Raw genomic sequence first — 18,768 nt, 5'->3', positions numbered from 1 at the left:
CTTTTTCTTTTTTTGTGGTGCTGAGTCTCACACAAGCTAGGCACGTGCTCCACCACTGAGCTGTATACACCCGGCCCTCCCTGCCCTTTTCTTATGGAACAAATAAATCAGGCTTGTTCTTAAAAAAAAAAAAAAAAACACCTAAATGTTAAGACTGACCTAGCCAGGCGTCACCAGGTGTGGCACACGCCTGTAATCCCAGTGGCTCGCAGGCTGAGGCAGGCGGATGGCAAGTTTAAAGCCAGCCTCAGCAATTTAGGGAGGCCCTAGGCAACTTTAGCGAGACCCTGTCTCTAAATAAAAATACAAAAAAAGGGCTGCAAATGCGGCTTGGTGACTGAGCACCCCTGGGTTCAATACTGGTACAAAAACAAAAAAAAGTGTGACCTCCAAAGAGGAAGCCCTTGGGTGTACAGGGAATAAAAGGTAAATTTCATCTTTGTCTGTGGTCACTGGATATCCCAAAACATGAGGGACGAGGGATGCAAGTTCTAGTTCCTGGGTGGGGGAGCAGGGTGGGAAAGATTCCCTTTGTTGTGCTGGGGATCGAACCCAGGGCCTTGTGCATGCCAGGCAGGCACTCTACCAACTGACTACATCCCCAGCCCCTAGGTTTACCTTTTGAGGATTGGTTTTTGCTGGAATGTTTTCACATATCATTAAAAAGTAATAAGTACAGCACAGCAAAGGAGACGGGAAGCTGAAGAGTCCCAGGATGGCAGAGGGTCTTCGATAGCTGCTCTTCTCACAGAGGGTTGACATCTAGACTGCATAAGGAACTCAAAACACCTTCACACCAAAGATCAAATAGCGCAATGAAAAATGGGCAAGTGAGGGTGGGATTGTGGCTCAGCGGTAGAGCGCTGGCCTAGCAAGGCAGAACCCGGGTTCGATCCTCAGTACCACATAAAAATAAAGGCATTGTGTTGTGTCCATCTACACCTAAAATAAATAAATAAGTAAATGTTTAAAAAATATTTTTTAAAAATGGGGGGGGGAGATTATAAATACAAAGTCCTGTGGTCAGGTCGAGGTGGGAAAGGGGTGGGGGGCAGGGCCGCGGGTGGGAGGGGGGAACAGGACACACGTCTGTCGTCTGCATACTGAACTTGGTGCTCTTTATTTGGGGCTGAACCCTGTGACCCAAAGTTTCTTAGAGACACCTTCCCGGGAGCAGCAGAGGCCTTTGGGCCTCAGGATCACAGCCGTGGGCGCTCAGCTGTTCTGAGAACCCCTCCACTGTGCCAGCAAGTCCTTCTTGCCCCTGTCGCCATGGCTTGGCCAAAGCTTGAGGAACGTCTTTTTGCCCAGCGCGTAGCTGTATCTGTCGGGGACAGCAAGACCCGTAAGGAGAGTCTGGTGTCCTGGGGGTTGGGGACCTCCCCCCCTTTTCCTTCTGCCATGGTTGGCAGCCTTCGAGGATCTCCAGCCTTTTCCCATATGACTGAGGATTAGGAAAACAAGGCCACACAGTGCCCGGCCCTCTGGCCCTTCTTTGCCCTCCCGGGGAAACAGAGGTCATGGTCACGCGGTCCTCTTGTGAATGAGCTTTCCTGAAGTCACTCAGTGTGAGACCTGCACTAGGTTCAGGGTGGCCCTCCCGTCCCAGACCTCCTGCTGACATCCAGCAGAAATGGGGAAACCCAGGGCAGCATCTCAGCCTGAGTCCCTGGGGCACCGAGTCTCCCACCACCCAGACTTGACTCTCCACAGGTCTGATGTCTGGCCCACGATGACATAAGACCCCTGTTCTCGCAACCCCAAGGAGTCATAGCAGGTGGCCTGGGTGACAAATTTCTTCACTCTGAGGGGCAGAGCAGGGTCCGTGCCTGGAAGAGACCTGATGTGAGCGCATGTGCAGACCAGGCCCTCCCTCGTGCTGGGACCCAGAGAGAGCCACATGCCCTTCCCCCCTTCCAGACACCTGGGACATCCAGCCCCCCATCCCTCAGGGCTGGGGATGGCGCCCAGGGCCTCCCGCCCGCTTGGCCAGTCCTGGGCCTCACCGCTCTTGATGACGGCCTGCAGCTGCATGTGGTAGTAGAGGTAAGGGCTCGACCCAGCGGCCTCCACGGCCTCCAGCTTGGCCTTATACACTGGGGAAGGCAGGGCGGAGGGCATGGCGTCGCCTCTGGCTCCCAGCCCGCTGTCACCCGACCGGGTGGCCCCACCTTACCGAAGTCCACGACCGCCTCGCACGCGGCCGCCTGGAGCTCCTCCTGCCTCAGCCTCCCTCCGTCCTTCCTCGGGGGCGGGCACTGCTCTGGAGGGCCGGGCGGGCTGCTCTGGGTCTGGGCTTCGGGAGCCGCAGGGCCTCCCCATCGGTCCTCCTCCTCCTGCTTCCTTCTTTCCGTCCCTCTCTGTCCATCTTGCTTTCTTTTTGTCGTTTTTCTTTGCCACTTTTATTCCCCCCACCCCAGGGCTATGGCCACGCCTGGCGGGCCCCGGGTCTCCTCTGGCCTCTGCCTGTCCCGTGCTCTTGGGCCTTTACCTGCTTGTGTGCGACACCTGGTCCCCCGCGGCCCAGCGCTCCCGCCCGCGCACCTTCGGCACCTCTGCAGACGTCGAGGTGGCAGATCCTTCGCAGGGAGGCCGGCGGGGAGGCAGGTGGTAGAAGGCGCTGCACCTCTGGGCTGCGGGCGGCAGGGCCGGGTGGGCTCGGGCGGGTCCCTTAGGGGCGGGGCGATCGCCGGGCCCCGCCCCTCACCCCGCCCCTCGATCCCGCCCCAAGCCCGCAGGACCCGCCCCGTCCCCTCCAGGCCTTTCCTGACCTCTTCCCGGCCCGCCCCCTGCCGGCCCTGCCCCGCCCACCTCTCGCAGGCCCCGCCCACTAGGGCCACCCGAGAAGGCCGCGCCCATGGCCGCCCAGGCCGCCCTCCCAGCCCCTGGCTCAATCCCCTGCGGGCCTCTTGGCCCACCGCCGCTCACAGTAGTTGTAGCCGGTGACCAGCGCGGCCTGCAGGAGGTCGGTCTGCAGCATCGTGTGGACCCGGAAGCCCAGCACCGTGCCTTCCCTGTGGGAGAGCTGTGCCGGTGGCGGGAGGTGGGGCCAGGTGGGGAGAGTCCAGCCGAATGACCCCGCGGCACTGACCTCGTGGTGCCGACCATTGCTCATAGCCACTGACCACGTGGCCTTGACTACAGGCAACCGGACCAGAGGGAGTGGCTCTCTGCAGACCCCAGCCAGGAGTCTCCCTGTGGGGTCGCTGCCTTCGGCCTCACCTTTTCCAGTAGAGAACGACGGAGCTGATACTGGAACTGGCCTTGGTCTCATACTGGAACGCATACATCTCCACTCGCTGGTGAGCTGGGCCAGAGGGTGGCAGCGGGGGTCAGCAGAGAGTCCTCCAGCCCCAGTCCTAGGAGCTGCAGTGCCAGCTCCCAGCCTTCTCTGATTGCCCCCCTCCCCCCCCAAGGGACAGCCAGCAGGGATGGCAAGGATCTGGCCAAGGCGTCCAGGACGGCGTGCAGCAATGATCTGACCACGGAGGGGGCCCCGGCCTGAGCCTCAGCACTGGGAGGTGCAACTTCTGTCACGAGGGGAGTGAGGGTGGGGCGGGTGGATCTGGGTCACCTGTTTGAGGTCATCCTCGTTGGGGTGGAAGCCGGTGAGCATTGAGATCTCCATGATGGTCATGGTGGCCACCTGGTTGCCCTGGAACCTGCGGATTTCACAGCCCTCGGCTCTTCCAGCCGTCCTCTGCCTTTGTCCCCATGCTCCCCACTGTGGCATCTCTTGCCTGTACTAGTGCAGGAGCCTCCTGAGTTTCCCCAGCTCCACTCTGCCCGCAGTGGAAGGTTGGAAGCAGAAATCTGAAGCGTCATTGCCTCCAGATGTCCTCTGGGGCTCTGCGTCCTTCCCTGCTCCACCTCTTCCCTCCAGCTCCATCTGATGGCTCTAAGCCTCAGCCCCTCTCTTGACCCCAGGGCCTTTGCACACGCAGGTCCCTCGGCCTGGAACTCCTGCTCTTCTCTCGTCATCTTCTCTGTCTCAGCTGGTGTTTGGGAACCCTCAGTCGCCTCTTTTGCCACATTTACTCAGGGTTGTCATTTTATACGGATTCCCAGTGATCATTTGCTCACCATCCAAGTCCTCTGATAGTCTGTGAGCACCACCGAGCAGGGAGGGTCTGCCCTGTCCAGAGCTCGCCCCCTAGATCCTAGGACAGAGGCTGGCACACAGCAGGTGCCAAGGGAGTCTGGGTGACAGCAGGACTCGGGTGAGGGGTGGGTGTCTGGAGAAAATAAGACCTGGGGAGGGCCATGGGGCGGGAGTCAGCTTTGGGCATCTGGAGATGACATTGGTGCACTGGAGGTGGCATCCTGGGCCACGTGGACACACAGGATGGTGGCAGAGGGGAGGGCAGGAGCGGGTGGGATGAGGAGAGGTGTGGAGAGCAGGCTCAGTGTTTCCCACCCCAGTCAGGGCACAGGAATCTGGATTCTACAGAGTGGGGCCCTCCTCCTGCCCAGCCCCGAGTCCTAGTGCTCTGACCTTGTTTCCATTCAGAGCTGGAAGGTCTCCTCCCCCTTTTTATTTTCTGCAAAGAGAAGGCAGAAGAGTTTGGAAGGCTGGATTGCACAGTGGTTAAGCTCACAAGCTCTGAAGCCAGCGTCCTGGACTCAAATCCTGATGCTGTGGCTGTGTGACTTTGGGCTACTTAACCTCTCTGTGCTTCAGTTCCCTCAGTCAGATTACAATATTCCACCTTGAGAGGTTATTTGAGGAATAAATGAGTTAATATAAATACAGCACTTAGCACAGGGCCTGGTCAGTGCATTGCAGCCCTCAGCTTTGAGGATGATGGTGACGATGCTGCTGCTGAAGAAACAGGGCCAAAACCAAAGGCCTGGCCACTGATTGTCCCTGAAATCCCTAGGCCTGGCGAGGCTCCTCCTTCCCTCTCTCAGGGAGCTCCCAGTGGCGGGGTGCTGTCCTTCCCCTCTTGGCACCCCAGCTGGGAACCGTACAGTTCCACTCTTTCTGATCATTTCCAAGCTGTGACCCCGTCGGTCCCCGTGGTCTCCCTGGCCTCGCAGCTCCCGCCCTCCCCCTTGGAGACTCTTCCTGCACAGCACTGAGAGTGAGGCTCTGGAACCCTGCGCTGGGTCATGTCCTCTCTCTGCTCAGAACTGTCTCCGGCTCTCACTTCACTCAGGGCAAAAGCCAAAGTCTTCACGGTGGCCCACAAGTCCCTGGGCACCTCTCCTATTACCCACCCACCCTTTCACCGCAGCTCTGCCCCGTCTGCTCTGGGCCTCACTGTCTCACTGCTTCTCAGACAGGTGTGCCCATTCCTGCCTCAGGGCCTTTGCACTGGCGTTTTCCTCAGGGCCTTCATGGCTCGCTCCCTCAATTTCTTCACCTGTCAGTTCAAATACTGCCTCCTGCGAGAGCCTCCCTCTTCTCCCCACAATCTACATCATCTTTTCCTACATTATTTTGTATGACATTTTTCATCACTTACTATTATGCCATATATTTAATTTCTTGTACATTTACTTATGTTATAAAATAGAAAATGGTATAAAATAAGTGTGTGTGTGTGTGTGTGTTTGTGCGCACGCACGCGTGTGTGCGATTATTTCTCTCCCTGCTCCCTACGAGAATGTGGCTTCCAAAAGAAGGGATGTTTTTCTTGTTCTCGCCTCTGTTCCCAGGGCCAGAAATGGTCCAGCAGCCGTCAGTGCTCACCAAGCGTTGGTCCGATGGCTGAACAGAGCCACTAACATGGCTGACGAATGACAGTTAAAATAATAAGCAAGAAGGGACCAGGCACAGTGGCTCACATCTGTCATTCCAGGGACTCAGGAATCCCTGGGGCCAGGCTTGCCTTCTGGGGCACTCTGGAGTGTCACATCGAGATGGTACATGTCGCAACTGTCCTCCAGGATTCCGGGGACCGGGGCAGAAAAGGGGGTTCCAGAGCCTACCCACGTTCCCTCTCCCCCTTGCCCCGGCATCTGAGTTTCCAGGCCTCTGGCCACTGGGGAACTCCCTTCAGGGCCTGCCCCTTGGTTCCTAGGCTCAGCGGCCAGAACACTGTGTGACAGAACTTTCTGTGGTGATAGAAATGGTCTCTGTGTCCCTGTCCAAAGATGGCAGTGGCTAGCCACCTGGGGATGAGCATGGAGGGACCGAAGCTTTGATCTTGTTTGATTTTAACTCATGTCAACTTAAGTTTGACTGAGGCTTAAGAAGGGTGTGCTTTGTCCACGGCAGAAATTCAACAGTGACTGTGTTCCTGGCACCCGCTAACGGGAAACCGGCCCGTCCTCCTGGGCACAGAGCTTGGGATCACTGGCTCCCATTTTGGGAGGGTGGAGTTCACCTCTGGGCCTGGAGAGGCCACCTAGAGGGAAACACTTTTCCTGCGGGGAGGAAGGAGGGGCTCAGGATGGCAGGAACAGAGGCGCCCCTAGCCTCTGACTTCTGTGGCCCTTAATTTGGGACAACTGAGGCCACCAGGAGCCGGCACCCCACCTGCTGAATGGAGTCCCACCTTCACCTCCTTCCCTGGGCCTTTGAGTGGTCCTCAGCTGGTTCCTGGCAAATGTTGGTGCCCTGATGGTGCCTGGGTCATTGCTCGTTTGGGCCTTGCCTTGGAGCATTGGACCTGTCCCTGTCCCCACCAATGAGGGGACTTGGGCTCTGTCCAGTTAGGGACCCCAGGGTGGGTCCTGTGGCGTGAATGTTTGTGCCTCCCCCAGTTCACTTATTGACACCTGATCCTCAACAGCAGGGTGTGGGGACACGGGCCTGTGAGGGGTGACGTGTCAGGAGGGCGGAGCGGGAGGGGTTAGAGGGCCCATCAGAGGGGCCCCACAAATGGCTGCCACTTACCAACCAGAGGTGGGCCACGCCAGACACCAGCTCTCCAGTGCCTGGACTCGGGATCCCCCCTCCAGAAGTGCGAGAAGTGGATTTGGCAGCCAGAGTGGCCGAGGCGTGGGTCCCACAGCTACTGAGATGGTGACTGCCGCGGCCGGGAGCTGCAGGTGCTGGATCTGGTCAGTGAGCCACTGCTTGTTCAGGGACCTGCTGGGGGTGCTGATGTGGACCTGGAGATCCTGGATGCCCTCGAAGGGGACAGCTAAGCTGAGCGGGTCAGGGCTCCCAGGGTCACCATCGTGGTCTGCGAGGCGGGGTGGGGACCTCAGATCAGCACCACAGACAGCGCCGAGAGCGGCCCGGGGCGTCAGCACCACGGACAGCTCCTTCCGGTCGGGCAGCAAGGGTTAGTGTCTGGGCGCCTCCTGGCCCGTCACCTGAGTGGACCCGAAGCCACCGCCCAGCTCACGTTTCTCCAGCAGCCACTTGTTGATGGCGTCCGTGTCATTGTGCAGGCCCAGCTCCAGCTTCTGCCTCAGCGCATAGGCCGTGGCCTCCACCGTGAACAGGGAGTTCTGGGGCAGGCTGCCCACCGGCCCGTGGGTTCTGTCTAGAAGGAGCACCCCCTCCTGGTCACCCACCCTGGGCCCACCCACCTCGACCTGCCCACACCTTGTGCCATCTTGGACCCCCTTCTAATTTGCTGTTTTATTGAACACCTACTTTCTGGGCAACCGTTGGTTAAGGACATGTGGACATTTCAAAGTCACCCTAGGAACTGGACTCTATGTAGATGCGGGGAAGCCGAGCTTCAGAGCAGCTCCTCTGTGGCTCCCCAGCCCCTGTGGGTGCGTTTCCTAGCTCCACTCTCCTTGACTGGGGTATGCAGGTGGGGAATGGACCCTAGGGGCAGGCCCAAAACCTGCATTTTATGATCCTCATCCCACCTTTGGCCACACAGGTGCTTTGGAGGTGCCTGGCCTTCCACACAGGTGTGGCTCCTGTCAATCACCCCAGCCTCCAGTCTGTTCTCCGCCATCTCTCTCACCCACTGCCCGTCTCCCTACTCGTCTCAGTGGGTAATGATATATTGACGTGTTTGTCTTTTGCTCGCCTCCCCCAGGGACAGGGAAACCCTGGAGGGCAGGGTCTTGTTCACGTGGGTCTCTTAGGATATGAGTCCCAGTATGGGTGCAAAATAGGTGCTCAGCAAACACCAAATGATGTGTCACACATGGCTGTACTCGCCCTCGCGCTCCCTCCCCACCCCAGTGACTGCGGGCAACACACAGTGGGCTACGAGGTGCCCCGTGCCCTCCACGGCTGGCGAAGCTGTCCAGGCGGCTGTTGGCCAGGGGCCTCTTGGCGAGGGCCAGTGCATAGGAGGCTCTGGCCATGGCGAAGGTTGTGTGGACACGAGGCAGTTTTGTCTCCAGAAATCCACAGGCTTTCCTGATGCTGCCGTCCAAGTTCTAGAGGTTTCGGGGGAGGAGGTGAGAGAGGAGGTCAGCGGAGAGAGGTCTGGGAGTCAGGAGAGAGGAGTCCAGAGGGGCTGAAGGACAGGAGCCCCCCGTGTGCGGGACAGGGATGGGGATGGGGAGACCTGTCCCCCCTGACCGCTTCCTACTGGCACCCTTGGGCTGCACAACTCCTTCCCCTCCCTCAGGGCGACCAGGACAAGAGCCGCGAGGGATACGTCTGCTTCGGAGCCTTTGTAGCCTCCCTGTGGAGGCAGAGGGACAGCGCCATCCCCTCAGTGTCTTGGGGACACCCGCCCCAGCCTTCCTTCCAGACCCTCGGGGGCTCCTGGGTGCCCAGCTCTGGCCTGGATGCTGCTGGAGGTGAGGCGGGGCGAGGGAGGAGGAGCCACCTCGGGGTCGCCCGGGCGGGGTCTGTCCCCCTGAGGGACATCAACAGCCCGGGAGGCGAGGCTCTCAGGGTGACGTCAGCGTATCCTTGTGGTAGCCCCATTTTTCCTGAGGAGGACACCGAGGGCCAGAGGGGCGAAGCCTTCCCATTGCTAGGAAATGCCCCACAGCATTCAACCCCTCTGCAGCCGCAGCTGCCACCCTGGCCCCTGAACAGAACAGTGTCCCCTGAGTTTCATGTTCATCTGGAGCCTCAGAACGTGATCTTATTTGGAAATAGGGTCTTTGTGGATGCAGGCGGTCACGGAGAGCTCACACCAGATTCATGGGGGCCCTAAATCCAACAGCTGGTGTGTTTATAGAGATGGCCAAGTGGCCGGGTGCAGGGGGGCATCCCTGTCATCCCAGCGGCTCAGGAGGCTGAGGCAGGAGGATGGCAAGTTCAAAGCCAGCCTCAGCAACGGCGAGGCCCTAAGCAACTCAGTGAGACCCTGTCTCTAAATAACATACAAAATAGGGCTGGGGTGTGGCTCAGTGGTCGAGTGCCCCTGAGCCACAGTAACCGCCCCCCCCAAAAAAAAGAGTGAATGGTGAGCAGGGATCATGGGCAGAGAGACTTTAGAGGGGATAAAGAGGAGGGCAGCTGTGAGCCATAGAAGGTGTTGGAGGAGGAGAGAGCCCCACCACACTGTGTTCAAAAGCCTCGTCTGGAGGCTGGTAGGGAGGAAGGCTGGGGGATGGGTGTGTTCCCTGGGTGACAGGGAGGAGTCAGGTCCTGTGGGAGGAAGGCCAGGGATGGTCACGTTTGTGGGGTGGGTGAGGGAGAGATGGGTCCCAGGAGTGTCCAGGCTGCCCACACTGTGACGGGGCCCAGGCGAGCCGGGCCGGGAGCTGCGGGCCTCCGTCCCGACTGCAGCTCTCCTGTCATTCAGGTGGACGTCAGGACAATATCAGGGCAACATCTGCCCAGGTGAGGGGGCAGCGGGCACCTGCATGGACGCCATGATAACAGGGCCCTTCTCCAGGCAGGGACCATCCTCCGCCTGCCCCTGGGTGATGATCCAGCGGGCGATGTCACAGAGGCGACAGGCTGAGCACCTTGACTGGCATCGGGGGTGGGCCAGGCTGAAGATCCGGAACACGGAGCTCGTGGGCCTGGGGAGGGACAGCTGGGGCAGCGCAGGGGGCTCTGGGACGGCCACCCCAAGGCCCGCTCCAGGTGGACTCCCATCCCCTATCCCCTCAGGTCTGCCCGTGTGGAGGGCCGCTGGCCCGTGAGCCAAGCAGGTGGCCATCGATGCTCTTGGGGCCATCGAGCCCTGGACTTTGGAGCGGGTGGTGGCAGGTGCAGCAGGGTCATCTTACCAGGTGCTTCCGGGCCTCCCCTTGACGACATGGAAGTGCCGTCTCTACTCTGGTGGCTGAGCATCTGGGTGAAACCTGGGGGGACATGGCGCAGGGCTGTGGGGAGGTGGCGTGTGGGCCACCGGGCACGTAGATGTGTCCTGCAGAGGAGACCCATCAGGCGTGTGCAGGAGAGGACTTCAGGGCCCAGGGTACAGGGGGCTGTGACCGCAGGGCCTCGGGTGCAGTCTGATCTGTGTAAAAGTCTCCCAGGGGGAGGGACCTGCCTTGGGGACTCGGAAGCTGTGCCTGGGGGTCTGGGGGTGCTGCCATCGGGTGAAACCCGAGCCGGCCCAGGGGTTTCCTTGGGGGTTGTTGGATGTAGTCTGGGGGCAGGTGAGAGATAACTTAGGGGTCACTGCTGGGGACCCGGGGCCACCTGGAGGAACCGGTGTCTGGTTGTGACCTGACAGGAGCCAGGCCTCGGTGTTCTTGTCCGAGGGTCCCAGGGGTGTCCCCTAATCTCCCCTGCACCCCCCCACCTTGGACGCTGACAAACACTTCCACCTGCGTGTCGGGCACCTGGTCCAGAACGTCCCGTCTTGGCAAGAGCTCTGTCTGGGTCTGAGCTGCAGGGGCACAACCTTCGTGTCGTGTGGGCTCCAGGACTGGGGGCATCAAGGCATGCAGAGCTGGGCAGGGGCTCAGATCACCCACCTGAGCAGACCCCCTCCTTTCAGTCCCTTCTCCTCTAGTGTGGCCCCAGGACCCCACACGCCCTGTTGCCCACCCCACAAACCTTGGGAGTCAAGAAGGATGCTGTGGAACATTCGTTCTATCTGACCTCCCGCCTGCAGGATGGGGAAGGCAGTTAAAAATGACTGTCACAACAGCAGTAATAATGACGATCACAATGACAGTGAGAGGAGCACTGCTTAGCTCATAAGAGAACGGACTCTGGAACTCAACATCTGAATCCAAGATCCGAATCCAACATCAAATCCAAGCTCATCCACTTCCTAGCTGTGTGTCTATGAGCAAATTGCTTCACCTTTCTGTGCTTTAGTTTTCTCTTCTGTAAAAGAGATAACAATAGTCCTCAGGCTGGGGATATGCTCAGTTGGTAGAGTGCTTGCCTTGCATGCACTAGGCCCTGGGTTCAATCCCCCGCATCACATACTCACATAAAATAGTCCTCACCTCTAAAGTTTGTTCTGAGGGCTCTTTGAGTTTATATCATTAAAGTGTCTATATCTTAAATGCTGATCATTGGTGTATTCTTTTAAACCTTTAAATTTTTAGAAACTTATTTGGAATTTAATTTAGCTCCATGGGCCACACATTGGTCATGGGTCGTTTTTCTAGCCCTCTGATTACTCAGTGGATATGATGATCATCTTTTTTTTTTTTTTTTTTTTTGAGAATTTTTAATATTTATTTTTTAGTTTTCGGCAGACACAACATCTTTGTTTGTATGTGGTTCTGAGGATCGAACCTGGGCCGCACGCATGCCAGGCGAGCGCGCTACCGCTTGAGCCACATCCCCAGCCCTGATGATCATCTTAATCTTGTAAATGAGAAGATGGAGGCTCAGAAAAGCTAAGCAAGGCCACACAGGAGAGAGGATATTTGAGTCCAGGCCCTGTCCCGGCTTTGTGACCCCTGGAGCCCACTGACTGACTCCCATCTGGGCCCCACCTGGCCCTCCCTTGGTCACATGGCCCAGGGGTCCCCACTTGTCTGTGTTGGCAATAAGGCATCGGCACGCCCATCACCAGGACCAAGAGCGTCTTCTTGACGTGGTCCTGGAAACCCATGCCCCTGGCCTTGACCTCCACATCCACCTGGCCCATCTCAAGAGGGAGAGGTACAAAAGGCACCATCTTGGAGGCAGTGGGGGGCGCCACCACCCTGGTGGTGTGGGGCTCCTGGCTTGGACAAGCTGCACAGCGCTTCCTTGTAGGGAACTCCACTTGGACCTGCCGCAAGATGGGCAGGTACGGGTACATGGTCCAGGTGGCCAGGGAGGCTTGTGGTTCCTCCCTGCCCCGGCCCTGAGATGCCTGAGTCCATGATGAACAGCATACTGCCTGGGTCCCCCTCTGCCACTTACATGCTGTGTGACCCAGGCAAGTCTTTTAACCTCTCTGTGTTTCTGTCTCTAAGCCAAGACCCACCATTTTACCCATTGAGTGGAGTTATTGTGAGGTTTAAATGAGAAAATATCTTAGACAATTTCTAAAAGAGCCCCTCCTTCACTGACCTACTGGAATAATGGATTCCCTCTGCTCTTTTTGTTTTTTTTTCTGGTGGTGGTGCTGGGGATTGAACCCATGCCTTGTGCAGGCAGGCCAGCTCTCTACCATCCGAGCTGTATCCCCAGCCCCCCGCCCTGTTTTAGAAGGCGTACTGATGGGGAGCTCAGGGGTCGCCTTGACAGGGCGATCTCTGAAATTGCACAGCATGGCTTGAATCTGCACCTGCTCGTTTGGATCACAGACAAGGGCAACTTTAGGTCCACAAAGAATGTTTTTGTAACTACCACTTCGAAGGGCTCTGAGATGCAGAGACCTAGGGCCACAAGAGCCAGCGAGTCAGCCTTAAGTAGAGGCCAGTGCCCCAGGGCTGGCTTAGGGCCACCATCCCCACTCCCTCAGCTCCGGGCTTGCTAGTCACCTTTTCCTTCTTGGAAGTTGACCGCCACAAACTGCCAGGTGGTGAAGGAGTCCCGCATATTCTCATTGATGGAGTAATGGGAGATGCTGCAGTGGGGACCTGTCACTCAGCTCGTGCTGCTGGGACAGAGCCTCTGGGCTGGGGGGCCACTGTCCAGGGCTAGGACACTATTAGGTGTCACCCACTAGTGGGTCATTACTTGGGGGACCCACTGGGATATTTTTTGGGGGTACAGGGGATTGAACCCAGGGGTGCTTAACCACTGAGTCACCCCAGTCCCTTTTTTTATTTAGAGAAAGGGCCTCTCTAAGTTGCTAGGGTCTCGCTAAAATGCTGAGCCTAGCTTTGAACACCCATCCTCCTGCCTCGGCCTCCCGAGCCAGTGGGATGACAGGCGAGCACCACGGTGCCCCTCTGGGATCTTTGACCCATCCAGGTGGTTCTATCTTGGGTTTACCCTGAGGCTCAATGCCACTTCTGGGGGTCACCATTCATGATCGGTATCCACTGAGGTGGAAGGGGTGGGGACCAGAGGAGGCAGGGGGATCCTACCCTGATTCACTTTTTGGTGAAGTAAACATCTTCCAGAGCCAACTCTCAGGGAACAAGGTACTGACAGGTGTATTGTCCTCAAAGAGGTCATCCAGGTCCTTGTCTTCATCGGCTGCAGGGCAGGGGATGGATGTGGAGGGGCACCTCCTTCATGTCTGGCACGAGGCCCACCAGATCCTCCCATGGCACCCACCACCCTGCCCCATGGCACCCCATACCCTTTGGTGAAGCCCCCACCCTGTGCGTCCTGATGTGACCCCCTCACTTGTCCCTAGAAGCAGCTGCTCCTCCAGGGCCTCCCGAGTCAGGGTCTCTGACAGTTGACAGCACTGCCGGAATGCCGCCACACAGGCTGGCCCGTGGCGGACGTGCCTGGCCCTCTTCTTGCTGGACAGCCCTACTGGGCTCTCCCGGAGTCCGGCCTGGCAGCAGCGCCTCTCCATCTCAGTGGTGAAGTTGTTCACTGTGGGTGAGTCGAGGAGAGGAGGGTGGGGCCGGCTCTGAGGAAGCTGAAACCTGCAGGCCTTGCTGCCCTGCACCTCTTGCCTCTTATGCAGGACTCTGGCATCTGCTGAGCCCCATGTCTCACCCTCTTCTCCCTGAAGCCTCATACTGAGCCCATGCGGTGAGTTCCAATGAGAAAGCTGAGCTACAGAGAGTTGAATTCACTAGCTCAAGGTCATACAGCTCCCAAGTTACAGAGCTGGGACTAGAATCCAAGCTTCTCCAGGCTCAGATCTTGGGGTTCATGCCCTGGCCTCGGGGACAGCAGGTTTTCTAGATATTGCCCGTGGTACTCCTATATCAGAGGCTAGATATCTCCTAAACTACATTTCCCAGCCTTCCTTGCAGCTAGGATCCTGGGCGGGATCAGATCCAGTCATTTGCCATTGTGTAAGATTTGGAATGTAGGAGAGAAACACAAACCATTTTTTTTTTCCTTTTCTGCAGCAGTGGTGGCTAATGAGGGGCTGGGGGGGGGGAGTCCTGCCAATTGTGTGTTTGCAATGGTCACGATTCCGTGTTTCATCTCCTACCCACCGGCCGCAGTGTCTCGAGCCTTCACCAAGTACCAGGACTGCAGTAGGGTGATCCTGAGACCAGCAAGCCCCCTTCCAACTCCACCGTTCCATTCCTTCTATGAGTCTGTACGCATCACATTCCCAGCTAAGTCCCTCCCTGCGTGGAACAGCTAAGCGCCGCAGGTTTCTATTCCCAGCCTCGTGGGCACGCGTGGGCTGGAGAGTCAAAGAGGGCCGCCTCCCGCCTTCACGCCCACCTGCATTCCTCTTGGTCTCCAGTATCTTCAGGGAACGAAGGCTGGGACTCTGGGGACAGTGACAGTCTGGGGGTCAGAGGGTCAAATGAGGTCAAATCGAGGTGAAGACCTCGATTTTAATTCGGCGAGACAAACTTCCCCTCTGCAGAAGAGCGCGCTGCAAATCCAGATCCGGCAATCCAGCCCCGGGCGCCTGCTTTTATCCCCGACGTGGCTCCGCCCCCGGCTCTGATAGGAGGATCTCTGGGCCACGATCTACGCGATTGGCTAATTTTTAAATTGGGGCGGGTCAAGGGAAGGACTGTAGTTAAAATGGCTAAAATTGGATTACACGACCCGATTAAGGCTGAAGAGCGTATTCTGAATGGATCACAGGACCTTCTAGTTCTCACCCCACTCATTTCCTTTTCATACCCTTTGGTCTTATGAATGATCGGCGTTCTTGATGGTATTTACCAGGTGTCTTCTGGACACCAGGGCCTTATGGACATCACATTCATCCCTCCTACATCCCTCCTAAGAGCTGGGAATCTTCAGCAGGTCTCTCAACCTCTCTGGGAATTAATTTCTCCAGCAGTGTAAAATGGCCATGATCATAGTTCTGACAACGAGAGCATACCTATAAAAATACTCCGTGGGGGCTGGGGCTATAGCTCAGTTGGTAGAGTGCTTGCCTCACATGCCCAAGGCTCTGGGTTCAATCCCCACCACCACACACACAAAAATACTCAATGGGCTGGGGGTCTAGCCCAGTGGTTGAGCTCTTGACTAGCATGCACCAGGTCCTGGGTTCAATCCCCAGCACCACATAGAAAAAGGTACTCAACACAGAGTCCGGCACATAATAAACTGCTATTGATCCATCTGTTCGGAACTAGAGAAGACACTCCTAGTTGTCACATATATCCATTCCTCCCCACTCATCTGTGGCAACTAAGCCTCCATTTTTATATATATATATATATATCTCAGAATACAGTCTACATTTCTCAGTTCCCCTGAGAGTCTTTTGATTGAGTTCTGGCCAACAAGATCTGAAAGAAGTGTCCTCTCTGCCCCTGTTCCTTTCATCCTGCTGTCAGACATGAAGTAGTGAATGGGAAGGCACCGTCTTGGACTAGGGCAGAGCAGGAAGCCAGAAGACTCTGGAGTCCAGGTGACCTCTAAATTGTTCACCAAGTGAGAAATACGCTTGTGCCTTGTTCAAGCTAATGTCAATTTGTGTCTCATACATGTGGCCAAATCTATAACTTTTTGTTTTTGAGACAAAGACTTGTAAAGTTGCCCAGGCTGGCCTCAAACTCATGATCCTCTTGCCTCAGCCTCCCTAGTAGCTGGGATCACAGGTGTGTGCCACTATGCCCACTCAAACCTACATCTTAATAACACACAGTGACTGACTTCTGTAAGTTTCCTTGAGTATCCTTTATCGGAAATGCTTTGGATCAGAAATGTTTCAGATTTCAGAATTTTACTCAAGATTTTGGACTATTTGCATATATGTTACCTGTTGAACAGCCATAATCTGAAAACCTAAACTCAAAATGCTCCAAAACCTGACCATTTTTGAGCATTATGTTGGTGTTCAAGAATTTTCAGATTTCAGGTCATTTCAGAGTTTGGATTTCTGGACTCGGGCTGTTGCACCTGTGTCCCTACCTTATGGACCAAGAAATTGAGACTCAGAGAGAACATACTACCTGCCCACGGTAAATGGCCGGGTCTGGCTGCTGGTAGGCAAGGCTGGGGGTGCAGTTGTCTCTCCTGCACGAGGCCCTCCTGGGTTTGCTCCCAAGCACTGCAGTGGACTGTGATTCATATCCATCTGGCACCAAATGACAGTTGGCAGCCTGCCCCTTCCAGACCTCCCCTTGCCCACGCCATGCCAGTACCTGAGCTTGCCGGGGTGTACATCCCTGTGCTGACCTTCAGGTGTAGCCCAGCGCCCTTGAACACGGCAATCCTGTCCCTTCCACTATCCGCTGTGCAGCCGGAGTCATGCTCCTCCACCGTGTCCCAGACCTGGGCGTTGGAGAGGAGCCTGGATCAGGGACCTGCTGATGCCTTCAGGGAAGGAGCAATGGTGCCCTGAACTGCAGGTTCAAATAATTTCCACACCCTCTCCCGTTTATTACCCTCTTACCCCGTTCCAGTTGCGACAAGAAGCTCAGCTCCTCAGAACCGCCCCCCGGCCCCGCACCTCGACAGTTGCCCACTCATAAGCCCAAGAGGCCGGAGCTCCTGCTGGAATCTGCAAGCAACGCCTCGTCCGGAAGCCCACGTGATCTCACCTTCTTCTGGGTGAGCCTGGGTTTGCTGTTCAAAACATAGACTGCCTTGTCCACGGCCACCAGCCCCACTGTGGCCTCTGCGTCACCTGTCGCCTTTAGGTGCACTTGGCTACTGGGCTCCAAAGTCTGGATGAATTCATTATTCTTCAATCCAACCTTCAGCTGAAAAAGAAAAAGAGATGTTTTGAGCGCCCCCTTCAGCTCCTGACTGGTCCCCGAGGAGTACCTGGGCGACCCGCAGGCCAACCCCAACCCAAGCGCTTATCTGCTGCTGTCCTCTGTGTGGAGGTCTTAAGGACACACACACACACACACACACACACACACACACACACACTTCCCGTCCTTCCAGCCTGCCCCAGGCTGGGAACCCTGAACTCATAGAGACCCCTTCTGAAACTTTGGGATGGTGATGTACAACTATAAGGAGTCTGGCTCACCGTCCCCATGCATCTGTCCATCACGCCAATCCACATGGAATCGGCCACGAGCTTGGGGTCCTGGTGCCCCCCCCCCGGGGCAGTAAGTGAAAGGCCACGATGCGGAAGGAGGGCAGCATCTGTGCAGTCACATTAACGATGGTTGCCGTGTAGTCGCTCCCTGGGCTCCTTAACTGGCGTTTGGCACTCACGATCTGACCCTGACTCAGGATCTTGGAGACAAGGGACACCAAGCATGAGAAGTGAGGGACAACCCTTTCCTGAGGTTCCCACTCCAGCCCCTTTGCTTCAGCCTCTTTGAGCCCTCCACCCCGGCCCCAGATTGTCCCCTCCCTTACGCCTTTGTGGTCTCTCCAGCCCAGCCAACCAGGGCTGTCCCAGGAAAGCACTCTTCGTCTCCGGACCCTGGCCCAGTCCCTCACCAGAATGGTGAAGTGCAAGGTTCTGTCCTTGGCGCTGGAGACCTGGTGTTTCGTGTAGAGGCTCAGAGGGAAGCTACTACCAACCTCGGTGCCCGGTGTCTTGACTTCAGTGTGCAGAAAGTTTCCCGACCCCTCCTGAGTCAAGTACGGCCACACTGTCATCCTGGCGGAGGCCTTTGGCCAGCGGGAGTCACCAGTTTCCACCTGGGACAGCAAAGCCAGGGGTGAGCCGGCCCTTCCCGCTCCCCGGCCCCGCCCCGCCCTCTTCCCCTCCTGGTGGATACCAAGATGTGCAGCTGCTGCGTCTTAGCTTCTGTGTTGATGGTCAGAGAGGCCAACCCATCACTCATGGAGTTTGGCATGAGTGAAGGGTAGGCCTGGGGGCAACCTGGACTGAGGGGTCCAAACTGAGAGTCCCATGGGAGGGGACTACTTGGAGGGGAGCCTTGAGCAACCTGGGCCACCATTCACTCTTATGGGGGTCTTTGTGAATGGTGGCCCTAGGGTGTGGTGATGGGCCACTGTCTGTGGCCTCTGGATGCTGTGTGCTGGTTGGGCGTGGGGGGGCTGGGGAGGGGAGGGGAGGGGAGGGGACATCCGAGTGGGTCTGGCTTTCCTAATGCCCACTTCAAAGATTTGAATTAAGATTTGGAGGGACCTTGGGATGAATGTGATCAACTCGAATTTCAGATGAGCTGGGCACAGAGGGGTTTTATCTCTGGGGGAGTCTGTTTTGGGGAAGGGAGGCCTAGACCCTGGGCAGGGGGAGCCCGGACCCTGACCCTAAAGTGGAAGGGCATCCCCGGCTTGAAGTGCTGTAGCGTCCTGGTGAACTTGGTGTCCTAGGGGGTCTGGACCATCTTCACCCCTGAGGTCTGTGCCTGGACCATCTCGCCCCCTGTGGAGGCAGGGGACCACGGAGTCTGCCCAAGCTGCTCCGTCTCCCACCCCGCAGGGCCACTGGCGAGGCCGCCCCCTGGGTGAAGGTGGAGAAAGGGATCACTCAGCCTCCACTCCTCCCGGCCACGAGGGCCGGGTGTCTGGGCTGGGAAAGACACAGCGCC

At 57.2% G+C, this 18,768-nt stretch overlaps 2 protein-coding genes and 1 long non-coding RNA gene across 33 annotated transcripts; 1 reads left to right on the top strand and 2 right to left on the bottom strand.

The window, feature by feature from the left end:
- Window positions 1-1,097: 1,097 nt before the first annotated feature.
- Window positions 1,098-8,065, bottom strand: LOC110599220 (complement C3). Of its 5 annotated transcripts, XM_078035848.1 has the most exons (9): window positions 6,845-8,065; window positions 4,084-4,541; window positions 3,575-3,662; window positions 3,223-3,307; window positions 2,929-3,025; window positions 2,492-2,633; window positions 2,177-2,263; window positions 2,007-2,096; window positions 1,098-1,829 (listed from the first exon to the last, which is right to left on the bottom strand). In XM_078035848.1, the coding sequence occupies exons 4-9, from the start codon at window positions 3,288-3,290 to the stop codon at window positions 1,657-1,659; spliced, it is 657 nt and encodes a 218-aa protein (XP_077891974.1). In that variant the 5' UTR covers window positions 3,291-3,307; window positions 3,575-3,662; window positions 4,084-4,541; window positions 6,845-8,065; the 3' UTR covers window positions 1,098-1,656. The 5 variants fall into 5 exon arrangements, with proteins under 5 accessions (XP_077891974.1, XP_077891967.1, XP_077891970.1 ...); XM_078035841.1 differs by having other exon boundaries at window positions 2,929-3,307; XM_078035844.1 differs by lacking the exons at window positions 4,084-4,541; window positions 6,845-8,065 and adding an exon at window positions 3,741-3,878.
- LOC120891526 (uncharacterized) lies at window positions 3,146-5,536 on the top strand. The gene is made up of 2 exons (XR_005736007.2): window positions 3,146-3,302; window positions 3,417-5,536. It is a non-coding gene; the product is annotated as an uncharacterized LOC120891526 (long non-coding RNA).
- On the bottom strand, window positions 8,054-18,532 carry LOC144372301 (A.superbus venom factor 1-like). Of its 27 annotated transcripts, XM_078035789.1 has the most exons (15): window positions 17,989-18,532; window positions 17,789-17,908; window positions 17,283-17,494; window positions 16,843-17,004; window positions 16,444-16,573; window positions 16,252-16,359; window positions 14,552-14,617; window positions 13,538-13,735; window positions 13,273-13,384; window positions 12,721-12,806; window positions 10,985-11,119; window positions 10,844-10,895; window positions 10,627-10,673; window positions 10,066-10,140; window positions 8,054-9,855 (listed from the first exon to the last, which is right to left on the bottom strand). In XM_078035789.1, exons 3-11 carry the CDS (start codon window positions 17,316-17,318, stop codon window positions 11,076-11,078), a joined length of 942 nt encoding a protein of 313 aa, XP_077891915.1. In that variant the 5' UTR covers window positions 17,319-17,494; window positions 17,789-17,908; window positions 17,989-18,532; the 3' UTR covers window positions 8,054-9,855; window positions 10,066-10,140; window positions 10,627-10,673; window positions 10,844-10,895; window positions 10,985-11,075. The 27 variants fall into 27 exon arrangements, with proteins under 27 accessions (XP_077891915.1, XP_077891885.1, XP_077891888.1 ...); XM_078035759.1 differs by having other exon boundaries at window positions 10,066-10,205; window positions 10,612-10,761; window positions 10,844-11,119; XM_078035762.1 differs by having other exon boundaries at window positions 10,066-10,205; window positions 10,627-10,761; window positions 10,844-11,119.
- Between the last annotated feature and the right edge of the window lie 236 nt (window positions 18,533-18,768).

Source organism: Ictidomys tridecemlineatus, chromosome 2 (genome assembly GCF_052094955.1).
Source record: "Ictidomys tridecemlineatus isolate mIctTri1 chromosome 2, mIctTri1.hap1, whole genome shotgun sequence".
Lineage (NCBI taxonomy): Eukaryota > Metazoa > Chordata > Mammalia > Rodentia > Sciuridae > Ictidomys > Ictidomys tridecemlineatus.
The sequence above is the reverse complement of the archived record's forward strand: the minus strand, read 5'-3'. Positions and strand labels throughout refer to the sequence as shown.

Coding starts and splice junctions, on each gene's coding strand:
- LOC144372301 (XM_078035688.1), bottom strand. CDS start 17,318: ATGTGGATTGGCGTGATGGACAGATGCATGGGGACG. Junction 16,377..16,443: donor GTACACCCCGGCAAGCTCAG/GTACTGGCATGG, acceptor ATTTGGTGCCAG/ATGGATATGAATCACAGTCC. Junction 14,601..16,251: donor CGGCCATTTACCGTGGGCAG/GTAGTATGTTCT, acceptor CACTGTCCCCAG/AGTCCCAGCCTTCGTTCCCT.
- LOC110599220 (XM_078035841.1), bottom strand. CDS start 3,637: ATGACCATCATGGAGATCTCAATGCTCACCGGCTTCCACCCCAACGAG. Junction 2,634..2,928: donor GGTCACCGGCTACAACTACT/GTGAGCGGCGGT, acceptor TGCCGCCCGCAG/CCCAGAGGTGCAGCGCCTTC. Junction 2,264..2,491: donor CAGGTGTCGCACACAAGCAG/GTAAAGGCCCAA, acceptor CCGGCCCTCCAG/AGCAGTGCCCGCCCCCGAGG.